Consider the following 23,447-nt stretch of genomic DNA (forward strand, 5'->3'; position numbering starts at 1 on the left):
AGCATCAAAATAGGCAAAATGACATGTCTTTACCAGTGGGATAGGGCTTCCAATGACAAGTTGTGGCCTGGTGGTCACTGTACTTGTTTTGTACGTCAAAGGTTCAATAAATAAGAACATTTCTGAGTTTGATCGGACTGATCCAAAGTAGATAATTCTCTTCTTCAATTTTGAAGTGTCTGAGACACAAATGAAGACAGACTTACCAGACTCCTAGAGTGGACACCCAATCTAAAACTACCCCCAAGAGCATCAGGATATAGCTTGTATACCCTGCACTAAACCTGCCAGGGACTGAGGTTATGATGGCGGAGTTGGGATTAATATGGTGATACATGTCGCAGGGCTTTGGTGTTATTCCTCGCCCACTTCCTGCCATAATCATCAAATGGATAAAGCTGTTTTAGAAGAGGCAATTTAAAAAATATATATTTAAAATGGTGACAAAATGTTTATTGTAGTCAATGCAAAAGATTTTTCTTTTTGCTCAGCAGGATTTTATGGGGAGAAAATGAATCAGTTCTGTTACCAGCTTGTAATCCTTCCCACTGGATCTATGTTCCGACCTGGTGACAGAAATCTGCCCCCATGTTTTAGTGCTTTCTGGACATTAGTGTTTAATAGCCAGTGGAACAAATGATTAGTTATACCTACCCCACAACTTCTGACGTGGGTGTCGACCGTCTGGGTCGAGCTATTTCTTCGCCTGCACAAAAAAAAGGTTTATTTTCCCCTTGCAAAGAATTACAGTAATAAAATTTTAATATTAAAATATGATTTTACAACTTTCTCAAATGAATTATTTAAATGTCTTGGATGCACCACATTGAATAATTAAATATTCCCCGTACTGTGTAATATGAAAAGAAGCCAATATAATACAGAATTCTGCAATGCATAGGAGGCTGGGGTCACACAAAAAGCAGACTTTTATGCAACAGTAATGGATCTACCAGCACTGAATACATCAGGAAAATCAAAGCATCTTATCCTTCTCTCACCTCTAGTCTCCAACCTCTCTCTCCCTTCGTAACCTTTGTTTGTTTCTAGTGTATTGCTGATACCAGTGGAATCACTGCTTCCCTAGACATTCCTTCCTTGTCCTTCCTAAGTTGCCAATATGCCATCCTACATGCTCCTCCTCTCTGCATTCCAAAGTTGTTGAAATCAGGAGTGTTGATTTCACAAATCTTAACTTATTCTTCCCAGGACCTCCAAACCTCCCTCAGCATTTCCTTCCTCAATAATTACTACAAGTTTATGGGCTCAATTTTCCCCAGTGATTTGTGCTGTTTTTTTGGCGCACACCGCTTTTTTTAGCGCAAGTTAAAAAATTAATGTTTTCCCATGGAATCTGGGCCAGCGTAACTGAGTTAGTTACGATTTTTTTAGGTTCGTTTTTTTTTGCGTCATAGGGGGCATAACCCGATGGCTGTGGCAGTTTTTGTCAATTATGGAAGTTTGCTCAAAAGAATTTTCTCCTAGGTCAGCGTATCTGACCACTACCGAAAAACTTTCCGGTGAGTTAAGAAAAAGCAGCATGCATTGAAAAATCGGCTCAGAAAGATGCCATTGATTTTCAGCAAAGTTTTGGAGGGAGTCAAGAAGACTTAAATATACATAATAAAGATTTTTTTTTTACCTTATAACGCAGTAAATGGAAGTTTGATGGAATACTGTACCTTTTCATATTCTTTCAACTGAGACGCCACCACTGAACGTCTGCAAACAGGGCTGGAGGGTCGGAGCGTCAGCCGACAGAATCAGTCCCGCGCCCGGACACAGGGGCTCGGGGCTCGGCTGCAAAAGAAGACCGGGGGGGGGGGGGAGGTGGGGGGCTGTGGAAAGCGATCGGAAGGCATCAGAAGCCTGCACTACCCATCAAATCAAGCCTGGGTGGGTGGAGGGCTGTGGAAGGCGATCGGTAGGCATCACAAGACTGCGCTACGCATCAAATATAGCTCGGGGGCTTGGGGGGGGGGGGCGGGCTGAGGGTTCCCGATTACTGCGCCTGCTCAGACCTGGATGTGGTCCACGCAGACCTGTGGGGAGAGTGAACAAAGAACCTTGTCCTGCCTGCCTGCCATTTTGAGCTTCTTGCAAAGGTAAAATTTAAGCATGGTGATAATACTGACAATGTTATACTCGTGCAAGCCTTTTGCATGATGATGCTGTGGAGGAGACAATTGATTCAACGTCATCGCATGACGAACCTCAGAGCCCATAGTGTGATGGGCTGGCGGCCTTACCCACATCGGGGATATCGAGACAGGCGTTTGTACCTGCACCTGAGTGATGCAAACTGTGTCAGAAGGCTGCATTTCTGCAAAGAAGTTGTAACTGAGATCTGTGAGTTGGTATAGCAGGCCTGCAGCCAAGAAGCGTCAGCAGGACTACTTTGTCAGTTGAAGTAAAAGTTATAGCTGCATTTTCAGTCTATGCATCTGGATCCTTACAAGCTACAACTGGGGATCTGTGCGCCATTTCTCAATATGCAACACATGTCTGCATTTGGCAGGTGACAGCTGCAATCTATGTCCAGAGGAATGACTACATAAAGTTCCCAAAGGTACAGGGCTGCATTGATTATACCCACATCGCCTTGCGAGAACCTTTGGAGGATTCCGAGATGTACAGGAATAGAAAAGGCTTCCACTCCATTAATGGACAGCTCATGTGTGATGACATGCATTGCATCATGTCAGTTGATGCAAGATACCCTAGTTCTTCCTGCGCGAGAGCATTATATCTGTCATGTTTTAGCAGCAGCCAGAAGGGCAGAGCTGGCTACTGGGCGACAAAGAGTATGGCCTCGCCACCTGGCTCATGACGCCCCTACACGTAACCCAGACAGAAGCTGACCGGGAATACAACAGGTCGCACATTGCAACGCACAGCATAATAGAGAGGACCATTGGCATCTTGAAACAGCATTTCCAATGCTTGGACCATTCTGGAGGCTACTTGCTATACTCCCCAGGGATTGTCGGTCAGTTCACTGTTGTGTGCTGCATGCTGCATAACTTAGCCACCATGAGACAGCAGCAGCTGATAGTAGAAGACCCACTTGAGGTGAGACTGGCTGATGATATTGAGGAAGATGCAGATGACGAGGAGGAGGAGGAAGATGAGGATGAGGAAGGCATGCAACTACCTGAATCCCGGAGCACGACGGCGGAGGAGAGCAGGCCATCATGTCCCTTTAATGCCTGAAGGCTCAGTGGCAACTATTCCAAATGGACCATGTTTACTGTTTGGACCTTTTCCATAATGTTGTGTTGTGTTAATGGAACAAATGATGGAAATGATTCTTGTTTACTTCAAAAATTGTGTTAATAATTGAACAAATAAGGAGATGATTCTTCTTGAGTTCCAAAAGTTGTGTTAATAATGGAACAAATAATGTAAATGATTTAGTTATAATTTAAAATATATTTTATTCAAATATTTAACAAACATTTCTTTGTATTTAACTTTAATTAAAATATTCTTGTCTCAAACTCTAAAGTTTTCAGTTAAGATCACTTAAAAACTTTAAGGTCCTTACAAACTTTTAAACTTGTAAATTTACATAACTAACACAAAACTTTTAATTTGAGAACAACAGTTACAACAGTAATAACAATAATAACAACAACAACAACAGCAGCAAAGAAAGGCTGCACCCATCTCTCCTCCACCTTATTCTAAGACCGCCCGCCGCGCTTGGTCTTAGTGATTCCACCACCCCTGCCCACAGGCAGTGGTGCAGTGTTTCTCGGGTTGGTACTAATCTTATTCTTTCTAACATCTCGGGAAATGCGCACCTGTTGATGGGGTGGGGGAGGGGGGGGGGGGCTGGAGGGCAAGAGGCAATGTGGAGCGCCCAACCTGGGGCTCTTCAGATGTCTGGGGATTGGAGTGGGAGTGGTAGTTGATTCTGTCAATGGGGGTGGGGTCTGGGCATGTTCCTTTTTGTAGCAGCTAACTCCAAAATTTCCTCTCCTCATGTGCCCTGACAGTGTCTCAACTACCTCCAACATTCCCTCCCTCACATTCGCCGACAGTGTCTCACCTACCAGTGACATGCACTCCCTCATGTTGAGGAAAAGTGAGTCAACTACCTGCAACATTCCCTCCCTCATGTTCACTGAGAGTCTTTAAACTACCTGCAACATTCCCTCCCTCATGTTCACTGAGAGTCTTTAAACTACCTGCAACATTCCCTCCCTCATGTGCACCGACATGGTTTCAAATGACTGAGACATTCCCTCCCTCATGTTCCCAGACAGTGTTTCCATTTCTCGTGAGAGTGTTGTTACTTCTCCTGACAGTCCCGATACCTCATCACCCACCCCACTGATGGTGTCCAGGAGTGATCGCGTAAGGTCAATGCTCTCCGCACTCATTGCCATCATGTGAACTACATTTGTTAGATCCTGCATCTCAGGAGAGCGCGGTCGAGCTCTCCTTCCCCTCTTCATCCTGGGTGTGGCTCGCAGCATCCCAGTGGGACCCGTAGTCTTGGATGGTAGGGCCCTGAATGTGCCTTGCTGCGCCCCACCACTGGGACCCACAGCCTCGAACGGTGGGGCCCTGGGTGTGCCTTGCTGCACCCCATTGGAATCCCCAGCTTCGGTCGGTGGGAAACTATGTAATGTCCCAACAACACTCAAACCACTACTCAGGGAAGGGGCTAGTATCTCAATGGGTGGCACCAAAACCTCCTCAAAAGTGAGTACAACAGTGGGGGCTTCATCCATCCCCTCCCACTGCCCCTCAACCTCACCCCCATGCTCTTGGTCTGGAAGGTGGGATTGGAAGATGTTCTCCTCTTCAGGCTCATCCACGTCTGAATCTTCTTCTGATCGGCTTCAGCCTCGTCAGGGTTGGCCTCAAGTTCTGCAAAATATAACAGAACAGACAAACGGTTAGCAGCAGAGGAGGGGGTGAAGGACCATGATGAATAGTAGCACATTGCATCAACCGAAGCGTAGCTGACGGAGACATCCCCATGAACCGAAGCATGGCTAGCCCACGCAGTATTTAACATTTAGGAAAGCCAGACTGTGGAATTTGCAGGTCTTAGCCTTTCCCTCGAGTGTGGGCCCAGCTTGTGCAGTGGTGGTTGCTTTTCTCCAGGCAGGGCCCATCAAAGCAGTGATCCTGTCCTCCAAGGGTGTCAGTAGGTGCAGATTTGCCGGGCCTCCTCCTGTTCGAATTCTTTCTCGTTTGTTGTGTGCCACCTTCCTCTGCAAAGATGAAAATATAATTTTTTAGAGAGGGTGTCTTTCTGCTGGGTGGAACATATACAGATGGTCACATTTACAATTGCAATTCCATTCAAAAATGAAAATATTACTTACACTGACTACTTGACCAAGGTCCTGCCATTTCTTTTTGCACTGGCCTCCAGACCTCGGGGTGATCACCATTGCACAGTAATCGTGCAAGTTGGTTCCAGCGTTTCTTCATTTCTTTGGGTGGAACTTTTATGTGACCTCTGCTGGTGTCGAGCTCCTGCCATCTGCCCTCAATTACAGTAACAAGTGCCTCCACTTCATCCTGTAAGAAATTCTTGGTCTTGGCACCGCGTTGCATCTTGTATTGCAGCTCCGATTTTTCAAATGATAATTACAGTTCTCACACAGCACTCAACGTTCTCACATACACAACTGGCTCTTTAAAAATGGCTGATTGCAGACTGGGAGCTGTACTGCGCATGCACGCTCATAGGAATCACGTCAAAAACGTCCTTTTTTTTCCGCGCATGCGCAGAAGGGGCAGGATCATTTTTTCGACGCAGACATTAGGCTCCACCCCCCGAGGCTACAGGACAGGTTGCGCGGCACCAATTTTGAAAAATACAGCGGGGAAACTTGGCACATTTATTTTTGGAGTAGTTCTGGCCTGGAAAGATGGGCCTAACTCTGGCAATATGCCAAAAAACAGCTCTGGGCAAAATTGAGCCAAGAAAAACTGCAGCTGGGTCTCTCCTCACCACTGCCCAGCATCCGCAGCATTGCAATTTTGCCTTCACCCCTGTTTCTTGATTTATCTTGTTCTACACTGTGGCTTATCATAATAATAATAAATACTTACAGGATAAGTTCCTTTTGATAATTGCCTGGAAAGAAATAGAAAATATATTGACATATGGAGGCCTTTTTTAAATAAAAGGAAAGACAGACTGGTCTGCCTGATGCCATTTGGTGCCAATTGGTTTTGTGCCCACTATCAGAGCTGAAATGGAGAAGTTGCTGGCAAGAATAGATTTGTGGGAGATCATCTGCGCTCTGACGAGAGGAATTCGATTTTTGGATTGGGGTGAGATGCTCTCTTACTTTTGAGGAAGTGCTTTCTCTCCTTTCTTATTTTGTTTCATCAGCCTTGGCTCAGTTGGTAGCCTCTGAGTCAGCAGCTTGTGGGTCTAAGTCCCACTCTAGGGACTTGAGCACAAAAATCTAGGCTGACACCTCAGTGCAGACCTGAGGGAGCACTGCACTGTCGGAGGTGCCACTTTTTGGTTGCGATGTTAAACGAAGGCCCCATCTGCCCTCTCAGGTGGACGTAAAAGATCTCTTGGTACTATTCAACAAAGAGCAGGGGAGTTCTCACCAGTGTCTTGACCAATATCTATCCCTCAACTAACAACACTAAAATAGATTATCTGGTCATTTGTCTCCTTGCTGTTTGTGGAACCTTGCTTTGTGCAAATTGGCTGCTACATTTCCCGACAATTCAACAGTGACTACACATCAAAAGTACTTAGCTGTGGAGCACTTTGGGATAAACTGAGATTGTGAAAGGCGCTATATAAATGCCAGTTCTCTCTTCTTCTTTCTGCAGTTGAGTGGGAAGGCGGGAAGGCAGACAGGCCACGTGCTTCCAGGCCCTTGTCATTGCCACTTAGAAGCTGGAGATGGAGTACATCACCATGTGGTAATTCTCCCTCCCTGTGGGGAATCACCCAGTCCATGCTCATTGTTTCTCTGTTGTGGAATGGATCACCGTATGGTGATCATAGTTACAAACATTCCACTACATCAGGACTTAAATATGCCATCATGCCTCCTTGTGAGGAATAATCTCAGTAAGTACCTTTTTATTATGTTTATAAAATGTGTTTCTTGTTTTTGTACAGTGATTGATTTTGGCTCAAGGATTATACAGACTGATGAGAACAATTTCATTGTAAAAACAAAACCTGTTACTTTGCTTACTGAAGCAAATGGTGCTCGGATTGCTCAAATATTAACTTTAGGTGTGGCACTGAGCCTCAGAAACGCCAACAATCTACGGCTGGACCCCAGTCTAAGCTGGGCTAGTGGAAGAAGTGCTACACTTGGGTCTCGGCACCACCAGACAAATAGATCAGGTGGGATTCTTACTCCTGACCGCCATCCAGTAACTCCAGCTGTAAAGTGCGTCTGCGTGGACATTGGCTGAGGACAGGCCAGTCTGCTGACAATCAGTCAAGGTTCACGTGAAGAATGACCACTTGGATAAGGAACCGGGAAGTTGCGGGTGGAGGTGGAGGGGAGGGGCGGCTAGTATCCATGAAACCAACAAGATTCATCAGCTTGAGGAGAAGAGGCTGAAGTGTTTTTTTAAATAGCCCTCAGATTAAGTGTAAACTAGCAACGAAACATATCTTTACTTGACAATAGGATCGGGCTCAGGAGTGAACCCCTGTGTGTAACACAGCTGCCAGCATAGGTGCAGATTTACTGGGAGGGAGGGGTGGGGGGAAGGAGGGCGAGTTATGGAGTTGTTATACCCTCAATTATTTTTGGTATGGGTTATGCCTCATTCCTGACTCAAATCCCAGAATTGCCCCAGCTCTCTCCAACTCTTTATATGTAGTTGTCTCTCTGCCTGTCAGCACTAATTGAATCCCAGCAACCTTCAGGAGAGAAAATGTGGAAAAAAATATCAAGCAAAAAGAAAGGAAACGATGGGGCCGAAATGCAGCGGTGCCCAAAACGAGTCGCACCTACCGCTTTTGAAATGTTTTTACCGCAGCTTCCGATGAGGTGGCCTCTTTCGGGAAATTCAGCTCTTTGCCGGTTTTCTTTCAGGCAGACCGGAAGTCAGTCATAATGGGGCAGAAGTGAGGTGGTAAATATTCGAGGGGACGGAAGTGGAGGCGGGAAGGCGTCACCACCGCTGTCAATCGACAGCGGAGCGGTGATGACGTCATGACGCGTGTGCATCACCACGTCGCTCCCCTCATTTAAAGGGAAGAGAAGCAGTGTTTCTTTAGGTTCACTGGACCACCAGGGAGGTTTCGGCCAGGCCAACAGCCTGGCACCCACTCTTGGGTGCCAGGCTGCCTGTTGGCGACCCGGCCGAACCCGGAGGCATGATTGTCTGACCGATCGGGAAGGCGGCCGGCAAAAAGAAAACATAGTGGCTGTGGCAGTGTGCCCTCCCTTTGAAGGGCCGGTGCGCTGCCATGGCTCACAGAGTGAAAGGAAGGTGCACCGACAGAAAAAGCTGTTGCGGGTACCACACGGCGGATTTATGATTTTTGCAGCTAAATTTCATGGGAGGTGCGGGAGATCAGCGGTGCACCCTTCGATGACGCACTTAAGACGGTCGGCAGCAACGGGGTGGAAGTGGGGACCGCCAGAAAACCCGCCCGAGGTGAATTTCGCTGGCGGCCGCCATTAGACTGGAAGTCTGCGGCCACTCGACTCCACCGCCTGGCCGCCGCTTTCTGGTGGTAAGTGACCTTTTTGGGGAGCTGAATATCAGCCCCTATATGTGCTCTGCAGAAGTCCATTCACAAGTTTAGTTTGTGTACGATATGCACATAATCAGCTGGAACATTAGACTTACCATTAAGGATGTTTTCCAGTATCGACTTGGTAACTATGTTAATATGGAAGTGTCCTGAGGCAGGAGTTAGAAAAGTCTTCCAGAAATGCTCCAAGAATCAGTATAAATTATTTTGAGTTTCCCTAACTTACTATGAAGTACATTTCAAAATAATTTTCTTTAGGGCTCCTTGAATGAGTGAGCAAGTTTCCTGCGCTTTGAGATTGACCTAGAAACTTATTTTTCACTCTCTATTTACAATTCAAAAGATTCACTTCAAATAACTAATATCATTATATTTATGACCCTTTAAAACTCCTTATTGGGCTCTGAATTCAAACCATGATTAAATAAACTCTGTTTTATTGCGGTAAAAATGACACTTAATTAAAAGAAAAACGTTTCATAAAGCTGTTTTGCTCTGGTGTTATTTATATGCTCATCAAAGGAAGGGATGATCTAATCCGACAACTGAAAAACTTCTCCATTTCAGACACCCCAGTATCAAAAGGGTACCACAAGTAAGATGCAGGATAAAACTCAATCTATTCTGCACTAGTGACAAGACAGCACTCCATTTCCCACATCAGACATCCCAAATCCAGAGGTTTGTTTTCATGGAGCTGCTTCCTGTAAAAGTCTTGGGGCTAGACTTTCCCTAAAGACCACCACCGCTGGATTGATGCCCAAAAAGATTGCTAAGATTCTTCAAGTAACACTGGTGAAAAATTGCATAAAAAATGGAAAAAATATACCGTCCGGCGAGAAAATGGATCTTACACATAGATTCTCGGCATTTCAACGTGATCCTGGGCAATTGAGTGGTTCTTAACGAGAATGGATGGTAATTACTCAAATTTAGACTGAGGCTGCGGTTGGGCCGAGGGAGGGGGGAAACACAAAATATATTTTTTCAATGAAACAAAAAATAAAAATTCAGAAAACATTCTCAAGACTCTTTTTAACTTAATCGCTGTAAAAGAATTTTAAAAGAATTATTAAAAAAAACCTTTAACGTACCTTTCTTTCCAGGGGTACTTACCTACCGCCCTGCTCTGGCTGCTTTTCGTGGGTGTTTTTTTGATCTTACCTATGGATCCCTGCTGAGCCAAAACTTGGATGGTGGTGGTTTTCTCGGCGGTGCACGCGGGCCGACTACTCCCCAGCAGTATTTTGAAAATGTCAGTGGAACTCTTTAAAAAAATGAAGTGAAACTTTCGCCGGGTGGTTTTCCGCCAAAAACAAGCTGTACCGCCGAGAAAAACGGCAAAAATGAAGAGGAAAGTCTAGCCCTATCGCCCTGATTTTGTGGTTCTGAAACTGGTGATAGTGCGGGCGGCTCAGGCTGGGAGTGCAGAGAGCTGGCCTCTCGGATTTTGCACGTCCAGTTCCTTCTATTAATTTTAGTATCTCGCTGCAGGTAGGAAATGAGCATAGGAGCCTGTGGAGCAATGTGATTGGCTGGGCACAGGAAATTCAGTGAAGCATTAAAAGGATGATGATTTTTTTGTTGTGGTTCAAGCAACAATTATTGCTTGCTGGGCCAAAATTGCACTGCGTAATACTGTAAAATGTTGACAGCTCCTGGCATAGCAAAGAAGGGTATCAATCTCTGGAACAGAAGGACACTCTCGTATTAAAGCACAGATGCAGGCTGCCTGGGATATGGGCGGTGGAGAATTCACGCAGTCTCCCAGCTCTATAGAACCTGGGAGCAAATGCCAAAGAGGTTTTCAGCTATCAGGAGGAATGCTGTGGTAAATGTAACTAAATTTAGGAAGACTACTACTATTGAGACACAATATCCACGACACAAACACAACTTGTGACCTGGTGTCCCCTCAACAGGCTGACAACTTTTTCCACATATATTATCATGGCAACAAAGGAACACTTTGTGTGTGACACATAAACAGCTTGCACTGTGATACATAAATCTTGTATTGTGTGCCCTGATCTAACACTTTCACCAGAAAGTACAGACATGCTACAATGTAATGGACCCACACTCACACAAGGGGGGGGGGTCATTTTGACTTTGGGCGATAGTGTAAAATGGGCGATATCGGATCGGCCATCCATTATATACCCCGCCCAATTTTCCTTTCAGAACAAGCACTACAGTGGTTCAAGGTAAAGGTTCAAGACCAGCTTCTCAGGAAAACTAAGAATGGGCAATAAATGTGGCCTTGTCAGCATTGCTCAGGTCTCAAGAGCAAATAAAAAAACACAAAACATTCTCTTGCCTTGTAAATAAATAAATGGTTGCAGCAAGGTAATTGTGGGGTAGGAGTATGGGGTACAAAGTCAACACAGTTACCAACTCTTCTTAAATTGAAAATCCTAAAATGTCATAAGTACTCGAGCTTATTTGATACATTCTTCAACAACCAAGTAATAACTGCTGGGGTACGGGACTTCGGCTGGGGGAGGGATGCACTTGCTTTGGGGTAAGGGCTGGAACTTTGGAGGCTTTTGTTGGGTTGGTGGAAATCTATTCTCTCTGGCTTCTGAGATCAGAATGGATCGAATTACACTTTGCAAAGTCAGTCAGAACTTAGGCTGGGTGGTTCCAGTTACACATTCCAGAGAAACTTCAAGGTGTGGCTTATCCTCCAAGAGGACCAATCAGCAATCAGGTCATGTGATAATGGAGAGCCAATCAGAGACAATGCAGCCATTTTGATAATACAAATAACTGCGTCCATATTTTTATGTGATTGAGTGTTTAAACTCTAAGTCTATTCTAATAAAGTCATCCTTTTTTTTACGTGGTTTGAAATTGTATGTACTCTTTACTACAACAGTGGTAAGTACTGATGGCTCATTGGTAGGCAATGCAAAGTTTTAACTACATGTGAAGAATTCAAATAAACACGTTTAATTTCTGTTGAATCTAAAGTTGCTCAAGGTAAGGTCGCTTTCCGCAGTAACAAACATATTACCATTGACATCTCTTTCCCCCAATGAATCGAATGAAATTCAAAATGAACAACAATTAAAGCATTCTAGATATGTGAAACACAACATAAAGGAATACTCACTGGACTGCGCCTCTGTGATCGGCAAAAGGGAAGAGAGAACAGATACCTGGTCAGAGAGTGACAGATTTGTGAACAAAGCTTTCATTGTCAAAGGTTAAAGTGCACAGACATGAGTTCAATCATCAGAGTACAGGAAAAGTATCTCATTTTTGACCAGGCATTAAATATAACTCACAGTCTCAGTACCCTTGGGCTGGGGAAGGGGAAAACTCAGCCAGAAGACTTGCTCCTGATTGCTAGTCAGTCGACACTGAGTCAAGAAAGGATTGAGGTTGGCTGTGATACTACGCCTCACCCTGCTGCCCCCCACTCCCCTTTCCTCCACACACCACATACTTTCCCTCGAGGATTTCTCTGAGGTTTAAACATAATTCCCTGCTGGATGGGGCAACTGGGAAGAGGGTAGAAAAAAGGTGGGGAATATGTTGACTTCTGATAGCTTCTTCCTTGCTGATGACATTTTATTGAAAACATCAGAAAGAGAGATAAAAATGGATTTTTAATATATAGGCCAGGGTTTTCTGCTTCTGCACTTGCCCGCTTATGATCTTCTTACCCATTAACTTTAATGGAAGGAAAAATCACAGGCTCATGAGCCCAAAACAGAAAGCTCTGGCCACACACTCTTAGGGGGCAAATTTGCCAATGTCTGCCAGCAGCGAGGTGGTTGTGGCGAGAGAAAGCCTTGTTTTTCTGACCTATGTTCATTGAGACTTGCAACAGGAGTAGTACCTTGCAACATTATCTTCTTGGTGTTCTGTTTATATTTTACAGTCAGCCTACTCAAAATCTGGACCTTCCGCTCCAAAACTGGACAGAACAATCTTCACATCAGTGACATCCTGTAACTGATCACTCAGAGGGACATGGGACCAACCTGAGCTGCAGCCTGATGGAGACATGCTAGTGCCACTTCCTGCCATTCTGTGACAAGATGTTAACACACCAGTACGGCAACCAGATCACCTGATAAATAAATAACCATGAGGCAGAAAAAGCACCCTTTGGAGCACATAATATGCTGAAAACTATTGCACAGTTATAAAACAAATGTTCAAAAGGAATTAAACTTTAGAACACTGCCTACAGAACCTGTTATTTTATTCTTTTAATTGCCATGTTCTCACTGTAACTAGAAATCACCATTTTGGAATCAGTTCTCCAAACAGTTAAGCTTTTCCATCATACATTAGTGCAGTCCCACAGTAACTTATTTTTCTTCCATGAAATTTTCTTCAGATGTTTTCTCCTGATCTCTCTTTGTGAGGGCAGTAACTCTTGCTGCATTACAGTTACACAGGTGCTGGAAATCCTCTGGAGCCCTGCCCGAGTGTCCATTCTTCACTTTACAGCCTATCCAACCATGGGTGGAGCTACAACCAAGCAGCTTGCTACCCTCTCTTGGCATCCGTATATGCACACTTCACCACAGAAGTCTCTGGAGAGCGATCAAGATTTGGAATTCTGGCTAATCTTTCCTCTTCTTAGCTCAGAGATTCCAACACTAAGGGGGTGAAATTGCCGTGCGCCCTGATTGGGGGTGGGAACCAGCTGGGGCCTGGACTTTCTGCACCCAGCGCTGCACTTCCTTTAAGGGCGTGTCCTGGGGCACTACTGGAGCGAGGACTGCAGCACTATGCGGATGCTCCATGCAGCGCTGACGCACTTCAAAGCCCCTCCCCTTCGTTTAAAGGGAGGGCCACTGTGCAGTATGCAAGGCCTCTGATGGCCTCCACTAGGCCACCGTGGGAGTGCTGGGCTGCACGATGGCTGCCCGGACCATGCAAGGGATCACATACTGGAGCCTACCCGAGAGCCGGCAAACTAGTTAAGTTCCGCCCCGCCAACGGATGTCAACCCCAGCTTCACGACCCGCGAAGCTGGTGTTGACATCCGCTGGCATGATTTCCTCGCAATTTCCCCCACGGGCTGATGCGCGGTACAGAGGGGTCGTCACTCACAGCGATGACATGATCACTGGTTGTGCGGCGGTCCGGGACGTTGCCATGTCAGCGCCTTCACAAGCTCCCGGGCAATTTCCCTCCTCACCCCTCCCGGGCGAAAAGTCTGTTGTGTCCCATTAACGCCCTCCGAAGGCACTAATGGGCCTCTAAATTTTGCTCCCTAAATATTGCACTCATTTGGGCCTCATTTGCATCTGACTGGCGAGCTCACACCCGATTGCATTGAGAATGGGCAGCCGGTCCAATTTCAGGGCAGGATTCCTGTTGGCTTCTTGAGGCCAAATTTAAAGCGTGAAAGCACCTCTTAAAGGTGGATTGTGCTCACTTCTTATTGATTTGTTCCTGATATTGCTGCAAAGCTGCCTCCAGGTTCTCTGAACCCTCCCTGAAGCTACTGTTGAAGGAGGTGAGTGCAAAAGGCACATTCTCTTTGCCATGAATGGGAAGAAAAATCCGAATGTACAGCAGGCCTGGAGAGAGATGGCAGAGATGGTCAATTCCAGGACCTGGGTTCAATGCAGGAAACACTTCAATGACCTAACCAGTACAGCAAGGGTGAGTACAGCTGTTCATTTCTCTATCTCTCTGCACATCACCTGTAACAGACCTTCCCCGTCCCCTGCATTACATCCTTCTCTACCATTGCAAGAAAACACTACCTTACCTCTCATTCCAAACACACACTTGCCTCTTGCTTGCTGCCTTCACAGCAGCCATTAACATCATCCTCTTCTGACATGCAGAACGAGGAACTCCACTGATGACCCCTTCCTCATTTCACACTCCAACCACTTTCTTCCCACCCTGCTTGCAACTTGCTGCTTCTCACTTTCAGGATATGCACTTCATGAAGAAGCCCCACACATGTCCACATTCCTTCTCAATAGTGACTCATTAACCCTTGCCCTTTGTCTGCAGGAGAAAATGGCTCACAACACAAGGTGAAAGAGCAAGACTGGGGTGGGGAATGGAGGGTGGGTAAGGCTACCCAACATCCAGGTCCTGAACGAAATGGAGCAGGCAAGTTGGACATTATTGGTTTAACGACAGTGCAACGTTTTGGATATGGCAAAGCTGAGGGTTTAATTGAGCAGGGTGTCACTTGTACCCTTTCATTTACCTCAAACAATTGCACATTCAAGCAGCTTGACTATGTCATGCTCAGTCAAATCTGGCATCTGCTACTATCGAGCACAGCAGTGCCATACTAACTCTTGACAAGTAGTAGTTCAAGAAAATGTGATTATCCTGGGATAGATAGCATTGGCTTCCTGAAATGGTGAGTTGCTTCCTAATTATCAGGACAAGGGAATTAATGGACTGATGGAAAACTCCCAAAATGCGAGAAACAGCCAGAAGTCATGAATCATGAAGGAATCAACAGACAAAAGAGTAGGATAGAGATCTTGTGGAGTGAGGTCAGGATGCTGGTAGTAGTTTCAGAACAAGACCTCTTACGATTACTCCCAGAGCCACATGCTGGGTTACTGGGAGAGAAGCAGATTGGGTATATTAATGAATGACTTGATAGACGGTGTAAAAAGATACAACACACAGGGAAGTAAAGACACAATAAAAAGCAGATGAAGTTATAGAATGGAGGGAGAGGAATGACATTTCAGAATTCATCAAATGGGAGGAATCTTTGGAATAAAGTGGCAGATTTAGAGATTTAGATTAGCCAGGGAAGCTTCAATATTAGTTACAATTAAGATTTGGTGAAATAAGGATGTTAAGGGGAAGGAAATTTACAGGGACATAAGCTGCCACTTAAGAGTTACAGAAAATGGCCCAGATATTTCTCTTTTGCGGAATGGGGTGCATTTTCAGCATGGTGGGACTCTCACCACAAAGATGTGCTCCAGTCCCCTGCCAGTTTTCTGGCCTTGGCGAATTTATCCCAATTATGGCAGGCTCTCCAGGCTCTGTGAGAAAGTCTGCCTAGACAAGGCACAGAGGATGGCTATCACAGGTTGTGGACACCTGCCACAGTATTGCCTTGCTGGCGGCCACTGTGGTGACGCAAGATGTCCCAAAAATGATTCCCAGCTTAAGTAACCTGACTTACTCAGATAAGCTTAAAAAACTAGGGCCTTAAATTTTCAGTATTGCCCCATTTAGGGGCAGTAACCTTTGGCAGGCATGAGACTTTGCACCAGGTGCGGAAATCCCGCCCCTCTCGAGAAATTCAGCGTTAAATCAAGCACTCCAGTTCCTTCTGGGAAGGTAACGGGGCGGACACCTCAGCAACACTACGCACTGGGTCGTGCAGCGCTGCTGTGTCTGAGGGGTCCTTCCCTCACTTAAAGAGAAGGGCCCACGCTGCCAACTCTGCATTATAAAAAGGGTCCTACCTGGACCACCAGGAAGCGGGGTGCCACGTGATCAGCCTGGCATACAAGCAGAGTGCCGGGCTGAGCGATCGCGGTCATGAGCCCGCGAAGAACCTGGAGCAGGAGCTGGAAAACGAAGGTAAGTTTTTTTTAAAGTTTACGTCGGCCACCTTGCTTTTAATTATTGCCCCGATAGCGGCCGGCCGTCCGAGACTCGCCTCCTTCAGCTGTCGATTCTTTCGCCTGGCACTGCTGCAGGGGGAGAAAGTTAATTTTGGGGCCGGGCGCTAATGGGGCAATGTGAACTGCGATGACATCATGATCTCCGGGTGCAGGAGATCGGGGCGCAATGCCTTAGTGCCGGCGCTAAACTCCTGCCGAATATGGCGGCAGTTGTTAACAGTGCCATCCACGGTAACAAACAGATGGCGCAAATTAATTCAATTTCTAGTTCTAGGCCTATTCGTTTTTGGAGAAACAATAGACTTTGGTAGAGGAATATAAAAAAAGTTAAAGGACTAGATTGTTTTACTATTGATATATTTTTTCAATTTAATAGATTAGGGAAAGCAGAGCGCCATGCGTATAAGTTACGTGAGGGTAAGGTCAAGTTAGATGCTGGGTAGTTCTTCCATTCCCAGAGGATAGTAGACATATGGAATAAGTTGCCAACTCATGCGACAAGTGCTGAGTCTCCGCAAACCTTCAAAAGAGAACAAGACTAGATCGTGGCTGGGGTGGAGATCGTCTTAAAAAAGGTAGATAAAATACCAGGTAATATAAGCATGGTCAACGTGGTCTCCTGGACTAGTTCTATTTGCCTTAGGGGTGGAGAGGAATTTTTCAGGTTTCCACCCCGCCCCCCCCGCTAATTGGACTTGGTTTTTATCTGGGTTTTTTTGCCTCTTCCAGGAGATTCCAGGTTGCTGGTGGGTAGGGGGTGTCTAATCATAGTGCTTCATCTCTCACGGCTGTGTGGGCCAGGCTTGATCGACCAAATGGCCTTTTTCTGCTGAACAGTTTTGCATATTTGTGTGTAAAAATAATAATTTTAAAGTAAGCATGGAAATCAGATAAGCTTGCTAACCAATTCATCCACAATGAATAACATTGGCTTTTAGGCCATTTAAACTTTATATGCCGTAACAATGCTTCATACCTGGGCTGAACAGATACCCCTGGGGGCTAGTGTTGCTATGGCACAAATGACAGAAACTATTTCTGATGATGCATTTCCGTCATTCGACTATCATTTCAATACACCTGCCAATTTGCATCACCTGACATTTCCAGCAGGAAATTGAAGGGGTCAAAAATCAGTAACTGGAAGGTGAAAAAATATGTAAGTGGGTTAAATAATGACAGATGCAATTTAATATGGACACTTGTAAATTAATACACGTAGGAAGAAAAACTGTGTTGAAATAGCCATGGAAAAAGTAGCAAAATGTTGGGGTTTCAGTTGACTCAATGCTCAACACATCCATCTTCTGTTTGGCCCCAAAAATCTGCAGCTGGGCAAATCCTGGAGTAAGTGCTAAGGACACCTACCCGTGACCTCTGCTGCTGACCCCACCAAAGTTGGCGGAGATAGGGGCAACGGCCTTCATTGCCATGGAAAGCAAGGCCCAAGTAGCTGGTTGTGGGATGGGGAGTACTGGATCCACCCCTGCACAAAGAAATTGTAGGTGACCCCACAAAATTTCAGAAACAGTTATGGCCGGAGTGCGCCAGAACAGCTGAGGGGTTTTGTACACAAAGAAAGGAGGGTCATTTCAATATAAAGCTGGGTAATGTCAGGCCGCTGCACAGAGCTGGGACTCAGTTTGGTGACATCATCAAATGGTTTCATTGGGAATCCATCCATCAACTTCAAGAACCTTCCACTACGCAAAGTTGGAGGTTCCCAAACCAGAAATGTTCATTACCAGCCTAGTAACGGCCATAGTAATGTACATTGTTTCTTCAGTACATGATTTTCTCTTCAAAAGGTAGCTTGACAATTGATGGAATATTGATGAGTCGCTCTGTTCATATGAACATTTCGATAAACAAAGTTTCAAAATTGTCCATGAAAGAGGACAGACATGCAAGTTAAAGTGCACCTTCCCTTTTTTTATTTTAAAAAATAGGAAAATTGCTCTTACCAGACTTCACCTCTAAAGTATGAAGCATTTATTAGAAAAATAAAATAATAACTTTTATTTCTGTATACTTGTACTTACTCTGTACAGCCACCAGAGGGCTCATCCCCTGGAGTCCCAAGGGATCCCATAATCCCTTGGGAGCACAGGTATTTAAGGAGGCGTCACAGGTTGGTGAGGCACTCTGGAGACCTGCAATAAAAGACTAAGATCACACTTTACTTTGAGCTCACAGTGTTCAGTCTGACTCTTTCTCCATACACAACAACTGGTGACGAGATACAGATAGCAAACCCAAAGATACTGAGAACAGTGGGCATCCTGGAGAAATTCTCAGAGGGAGATGATTGGGAAACTTTTGTGGAGCGACTCAACCAATACTTTGTGACCAACGAGCTAGATGGGGAAGAGAGCGCTGCCAAACGAAGGGCGATCCTCCTCAGCGTCTGTAGGGCACCAATGTATGGCCTCATGAAGAATCTGCTTACTCCAGCGAAACCCACGGAGAAATCGTAAGACAATTTGTGCACACTGGTCTGAGAGCATTTGAACCCGAAGGAAAGCGTTCTGATGGCGAGGTACTGGTTCTGCACCTACAAAAGATCTGGAGGTCAGGAAGTGGCGAGTTATGTCGCCGAGCTAAGACGCCTTGCAGGACATTGCGAATTTGAAGGACATTTGGAGCACATGCTCAGAGTCTTTATCATACTTGGCATTGGCCACGAAACCATATTTCGCAAACTTTTGACTGTAGAGACCCCAACCTTGAGTAAGGCCATAGCGATAGCCCAGGCGTTTATTGCCACCAGTGACAATATGAAGCAAATCTGACAGCACACAAGTGCAGTTACAAGTACTGTGAACAAAGTGATGTTGTTTTCGAATCGTAACGTAGAGGGCAGGTCACACGTCCGCAGATGTCTCAGAGTCCACCATCAAGGGTGATGAATGCAAGGCCATTAACACCTTGTTGGTGCTGCGGGGGTGATCATCGTTTCTATTCATGCCGATTCAAAGAGTACGTTTACAAGGGCTGTGGAACAATGGGACACCTCCAACGAGTGTGCAGGCGAGCTGCAAAGCCTGTTAAAACTGCAAACCACCATGTTGCAGAGGAGGACAGATCCATGGAGGATCACGATGAACCAGAGCCTCAGACAGAGGAGGCAGAGGTACATGGGGTGCACATATTCACCACGAATTGTCCCCCGATAATGCTGAATGTTGAACTAAATGGACTCATGGTGTCAATGAAGTTTGACACGGGCGCGAGCCAGTCCATCATGGGCAAAAAGACTTTCGAAAGGTTGTGGTGCAACAAGGCTTCAAAGCCGGTCTTAACTCCAGTTCGCATGAAACTAAGAACTTACACGAAGAACTGATTCCTGTAATTGGAGTGCTACCGTAAAGATCTCCTACGATTGAGCGGTGCACAAGCTACCACTCTGGGTGGTACCGGGCGATGGTCCCACACTACTCGCCAGGAGCTGGCTGGGAAAGATACGCTGGAACTGGGACGACATCCGAGCGCTATTGCCCGCTGATGACACTTCGTGTGTCCAGGTCTTAAACAAATTTCCTTCGCTGTTCGAACCAGGCATCGGGAAATTTCAAGGAGAAAAAGTGCAGACCCATCTAATTCCGGGGCGCGACCCATCCATCAGAAGGCGAGAGAGTACCGTACATGATCAGAGAAAGGGTAGAGATCGAGCTAGACCGACTGCAAAGAGAGGGCATAATTTCCCCGATCAAGTTCAACGAGTGGGCCAGCCCTATCGTCCCAGTCCTAAAGGGAGATGGTACCGTCAGAATCTGTGGCGATTACAAAGTAACTATCAATCATTTCTCCTTACAGGACCAATACACACTACCAAAGGCCAACAACCTCTTTGCAACACTGGCAGGAGAAAAGACGTTTACGAAGCTGGATCTGACTTCAGCCTACATGACGCAGGAACTGGAGGAATCATCGAAGGCGCTCACCTGCATCAACACGCACAAAGGTCATTTTGTTTATAACAGATGCCCATTTGGAATCCGATCGGTGGTGGCGATATTCCAGAGAAACATGGAAAGCTTACTGAAGTCGGTCCCGCACACCGTGGTCTTCCAGGACGACATTTTCTATGTTTTTATGTTTCTATGACAGCTTGGTCACAGGTCAGAACACAGTCGAGCATCTGCAGAACCTGAAGGAGGTTCTTAGTCGAATCAACTGCGTGGGGCTCAGGTTAAAACGCATGAAGTGCGTTTTCCTGGCGCTTGAAGTGGAGTTCTTTGGAAGGAGGATTGCTGTGGACGGCATCAGGCTCACCAACGCGAAGACAGAGGCAATCGAGAACGCACCGAGGCCACAGAACGTGACGGAGCTGCGGTCGTTTCTGGGACTCCTGAACTACTTTGGTAACTTCTTACTGGGTCTCAGCACACTGTTACAACCACTGCATGTCTTACTACGAAAAGGGGATGAATGGGTTTGGGGCAAAAGCCAAGAAAATGCCTTTGTAAAAACGAGAAAATTGTTATGCTCAAACAAATTGCTTGTGTTGTATGATCCATGTAAGCGCTTGGTACTAGCATGTGATGTGTCATCATATGGCGTCGGGTGTGTATTACAACAAGCTAATGATTTCAGGAGTCTGTCTAAGGCTGAGAGAGCCTACAGCATGATTGAGAAAGAAGTGTTAGCGTATGCTTATGGGGTAAAGAAAATGCATCAATACCTGTTTGGGCTAAAATTCGAATTGGAAACTGACCATAAGCCACTTATACCCCTGTTCTCCGAGAGTAAAGGGATAAATACCAACGCATCGGCCCGCATCCAGAAATGGGCGCTCACGTTATCCGCATACATCTACGCCATCCGCCATAGGCCAGGCACAGAAAACTGCGCCGATGCTCTCAGTAGGCTGCCATTGCCCACCACGGGGGTGGAAATGGCGCAGCCCACAGATCTAGCCATGGTTATGGAAGCATTTGAGAGTGAGCAATCACCTGTCACTGCCTGGCAGATCAAAACCTGGACAAGCCAGGACCCCTTATTATCTCTAGTCAAAAGCTGTGTGCTTCATGGGAGCTGGTCCAGTGTCCCAGTGGAAATGCAGGAAGAGATAAAGCCGTTCCAGCGGCGCAAAAATGAAATGTCTATACAGGCAGACTGCGTTCTGTGGGGCAATCGAGTAGTGGTCCCAAGAAGGGCAGAGACACCTTCATCAATGACCTCCACAGTACCCACCCAGGCATCGTAATGATGAAAGCAATAGCCAGATCCCACGTGTGGTGGCCCGGTATCGATGTGGACTTAGAGTCCTGCTTTCACAGATGTAATACATGCTCGCAGTTCAGCAATGTACCCAGGGAGACGCTGCTAAGTTTATGGTCTTGGCCCTCCAAACCATGGTCTAGGGTACACGTCGACTATGCAGGCCCATTCTTGGGTAAAATGTTCCTTGTGGTTGTAGACGTATACTCCAAGTGGATTGAATGTGAGATAATGTCGGCTAGCACATCCGCTGCCACTACTGACATCCTGCAGGCCATGTTTGTCACACACGGCCTGCCCGATGTCCTGGTGAGCGACAACGGACCATGTTTTACCTGTGCTGAGTTCAAAGAATTCATGACCCGTAACGGGATCAAACATGTCACATCTGCCCTGTTTAAACCAGCGTCCAATGGTCAGGCAGAGAGAGCAGTGCAAACCATCAAGCAAGGCTTGAAGAGGGTAACTGAAGGCTCACTGCAGACTTGCCTATCCCGAGTCCTGCTTAGCTACCGCACGAGACCCCACTCACTCACTGGGATCCCACCTGCTGAACTGCTCATGAAAAGAGCACTTAAGACAAGGCTCTTGTTAGTTCACCCTGATCTACATGAACAGGCAGAGAGCAGGCGGCTTCAACAAAGTGCATCCCATGATAGCGCAAATGTGTCATGCGAGATTGAAATCAATGATCCTGTATTTGTATTAAATTATGGACAAGGTCCCAAGTGGCTTCCCGGCATTGTCGTGGCCAAAGAGGGGAGCAGGGTGTTTCGGGTCAAACTTTCAAATGGACTCATTCACCGGAAACACTTGGAGCAAATCAAACTCAGATTCATGGACGACCCTGAGCATCCCACCTTGGACCCTACCTTTTTTGATCCGCCAAAATACACACCAGTGGCAACCGGCACCACAATTGACCACAAAGCAGAACCCATCATCCACAGCAGCCCAGCAGGGCCCAACACACCAGGCAGCCCAGCAAGGCCAGCTGCACAGCAGCTCAGCAGGGCCCAACAAATGATTCAACAACACCAGCTTTCACATCGGGACGATCAACCAGGGCAAAAAGGGCCCCTGATCGACTCACATTGTAAATAGTTACACTATTGACTTTGGGGGGGGGGGGGGGGCGATGTTATTATATATGTATACTTGTATACTTGTATTTACTCTGTACAGCCACCAGAGGGCTTATCTCCTGAAGTCCCAAGGGATCCCATAATCCCTTGGGAGCACAGGTATTTAAGGAGGCTTCACAGGTTGGAGAGGCACTCTGGAGACTTGCAATAAAAGACTAAGGTCACACTTTACTTTGAGCTCACTGTTTTCAGTCTGACTCTTTCTCCGTACACAACAATAACGATAGATTTTTCCCCGCAGAAATGTTTCACATTCTAATAATCCAAAGCAAGCATGATAAAAATCTTGTCAAACTGTATCATCACACATGATATTGTGAAGAAAGCAGACTGCTCTTGTGAAAATAATATTTTACCAAACACTTTTCTATCAGATGTGTCCCTTTAAAAGGTTCATATGAAGGCAAAGCTTTATTGAACTTTAACAAAGATCTGCTCAACATCTTTGTGCCTGGTCATAGTTAATTGGTTTCATTACATGACCATGAATGAAGCATAGCAAATATTAATTTGTACAATATTAATCCATCCAGAAATCTGATAAAAATGAGCAATTACAAATCACTCATTCATTTTCAGCACAATGATTTGATGAAAGGATCATTATCATTGGGCAACATGTTCGGGTTTCATAGTTCATCTGATATTCCATATTAATAAATCCGGTTATGTTAATAGAAAATTGACATATTTAATCTATATTCAGACCTGTCCTTTCTCTGACACTGAAGGACTTTTAACATTGTTTGTAAA

General features: G+C 45.8%; 1 protein-coding gene across 1 annotated transcript in view; it reads right to left on the reverse strand.

Annotated features, from left to right (window-relative positions):
• Positions 1-23,447, reverse strand: part of sgip1a (SH3GL interacting endocytic adaptor 1a) — a 250,115-nt gene that overhangs the window by 89,556 nt on the left and 137,112 nt on the right. Inside the window, exons 8-10 of the mRNA XM_070886140.1 lie at positions 11,847-11,858; positions 6,082-6,106; positions 655-706 (exon numbers count right to left, since the gene is read on the reverse strand). Of these exons, the coding sequence (XP_070742241.1) occupies positions 655-706; positions 6,082-6,106; positions 11,847-11,858 (89 nt within the window). The remainder of the gene's footprint in view (positions 1-654; positions 707-6,081; positions 6,107-11,846; positions 11,859-23,447) is intronic.

This window comes from Pristiophorus japonicus, chromosome 8 (assembly GCF_044704955.1).
Source record: "Pristiophorus japonicus isolate sPriJap1 chromosome 8, sPriJap1.hap1, whole genome shotgun sequence".
In the NCBI taxonomy this organism is placed as follows: domain Eukaryota; kingdom Metazoa; phylum Chordata; class Chondrichthyes; family Pristiophoridae; genus Pristiophorus; species Pristiophorus japonicus.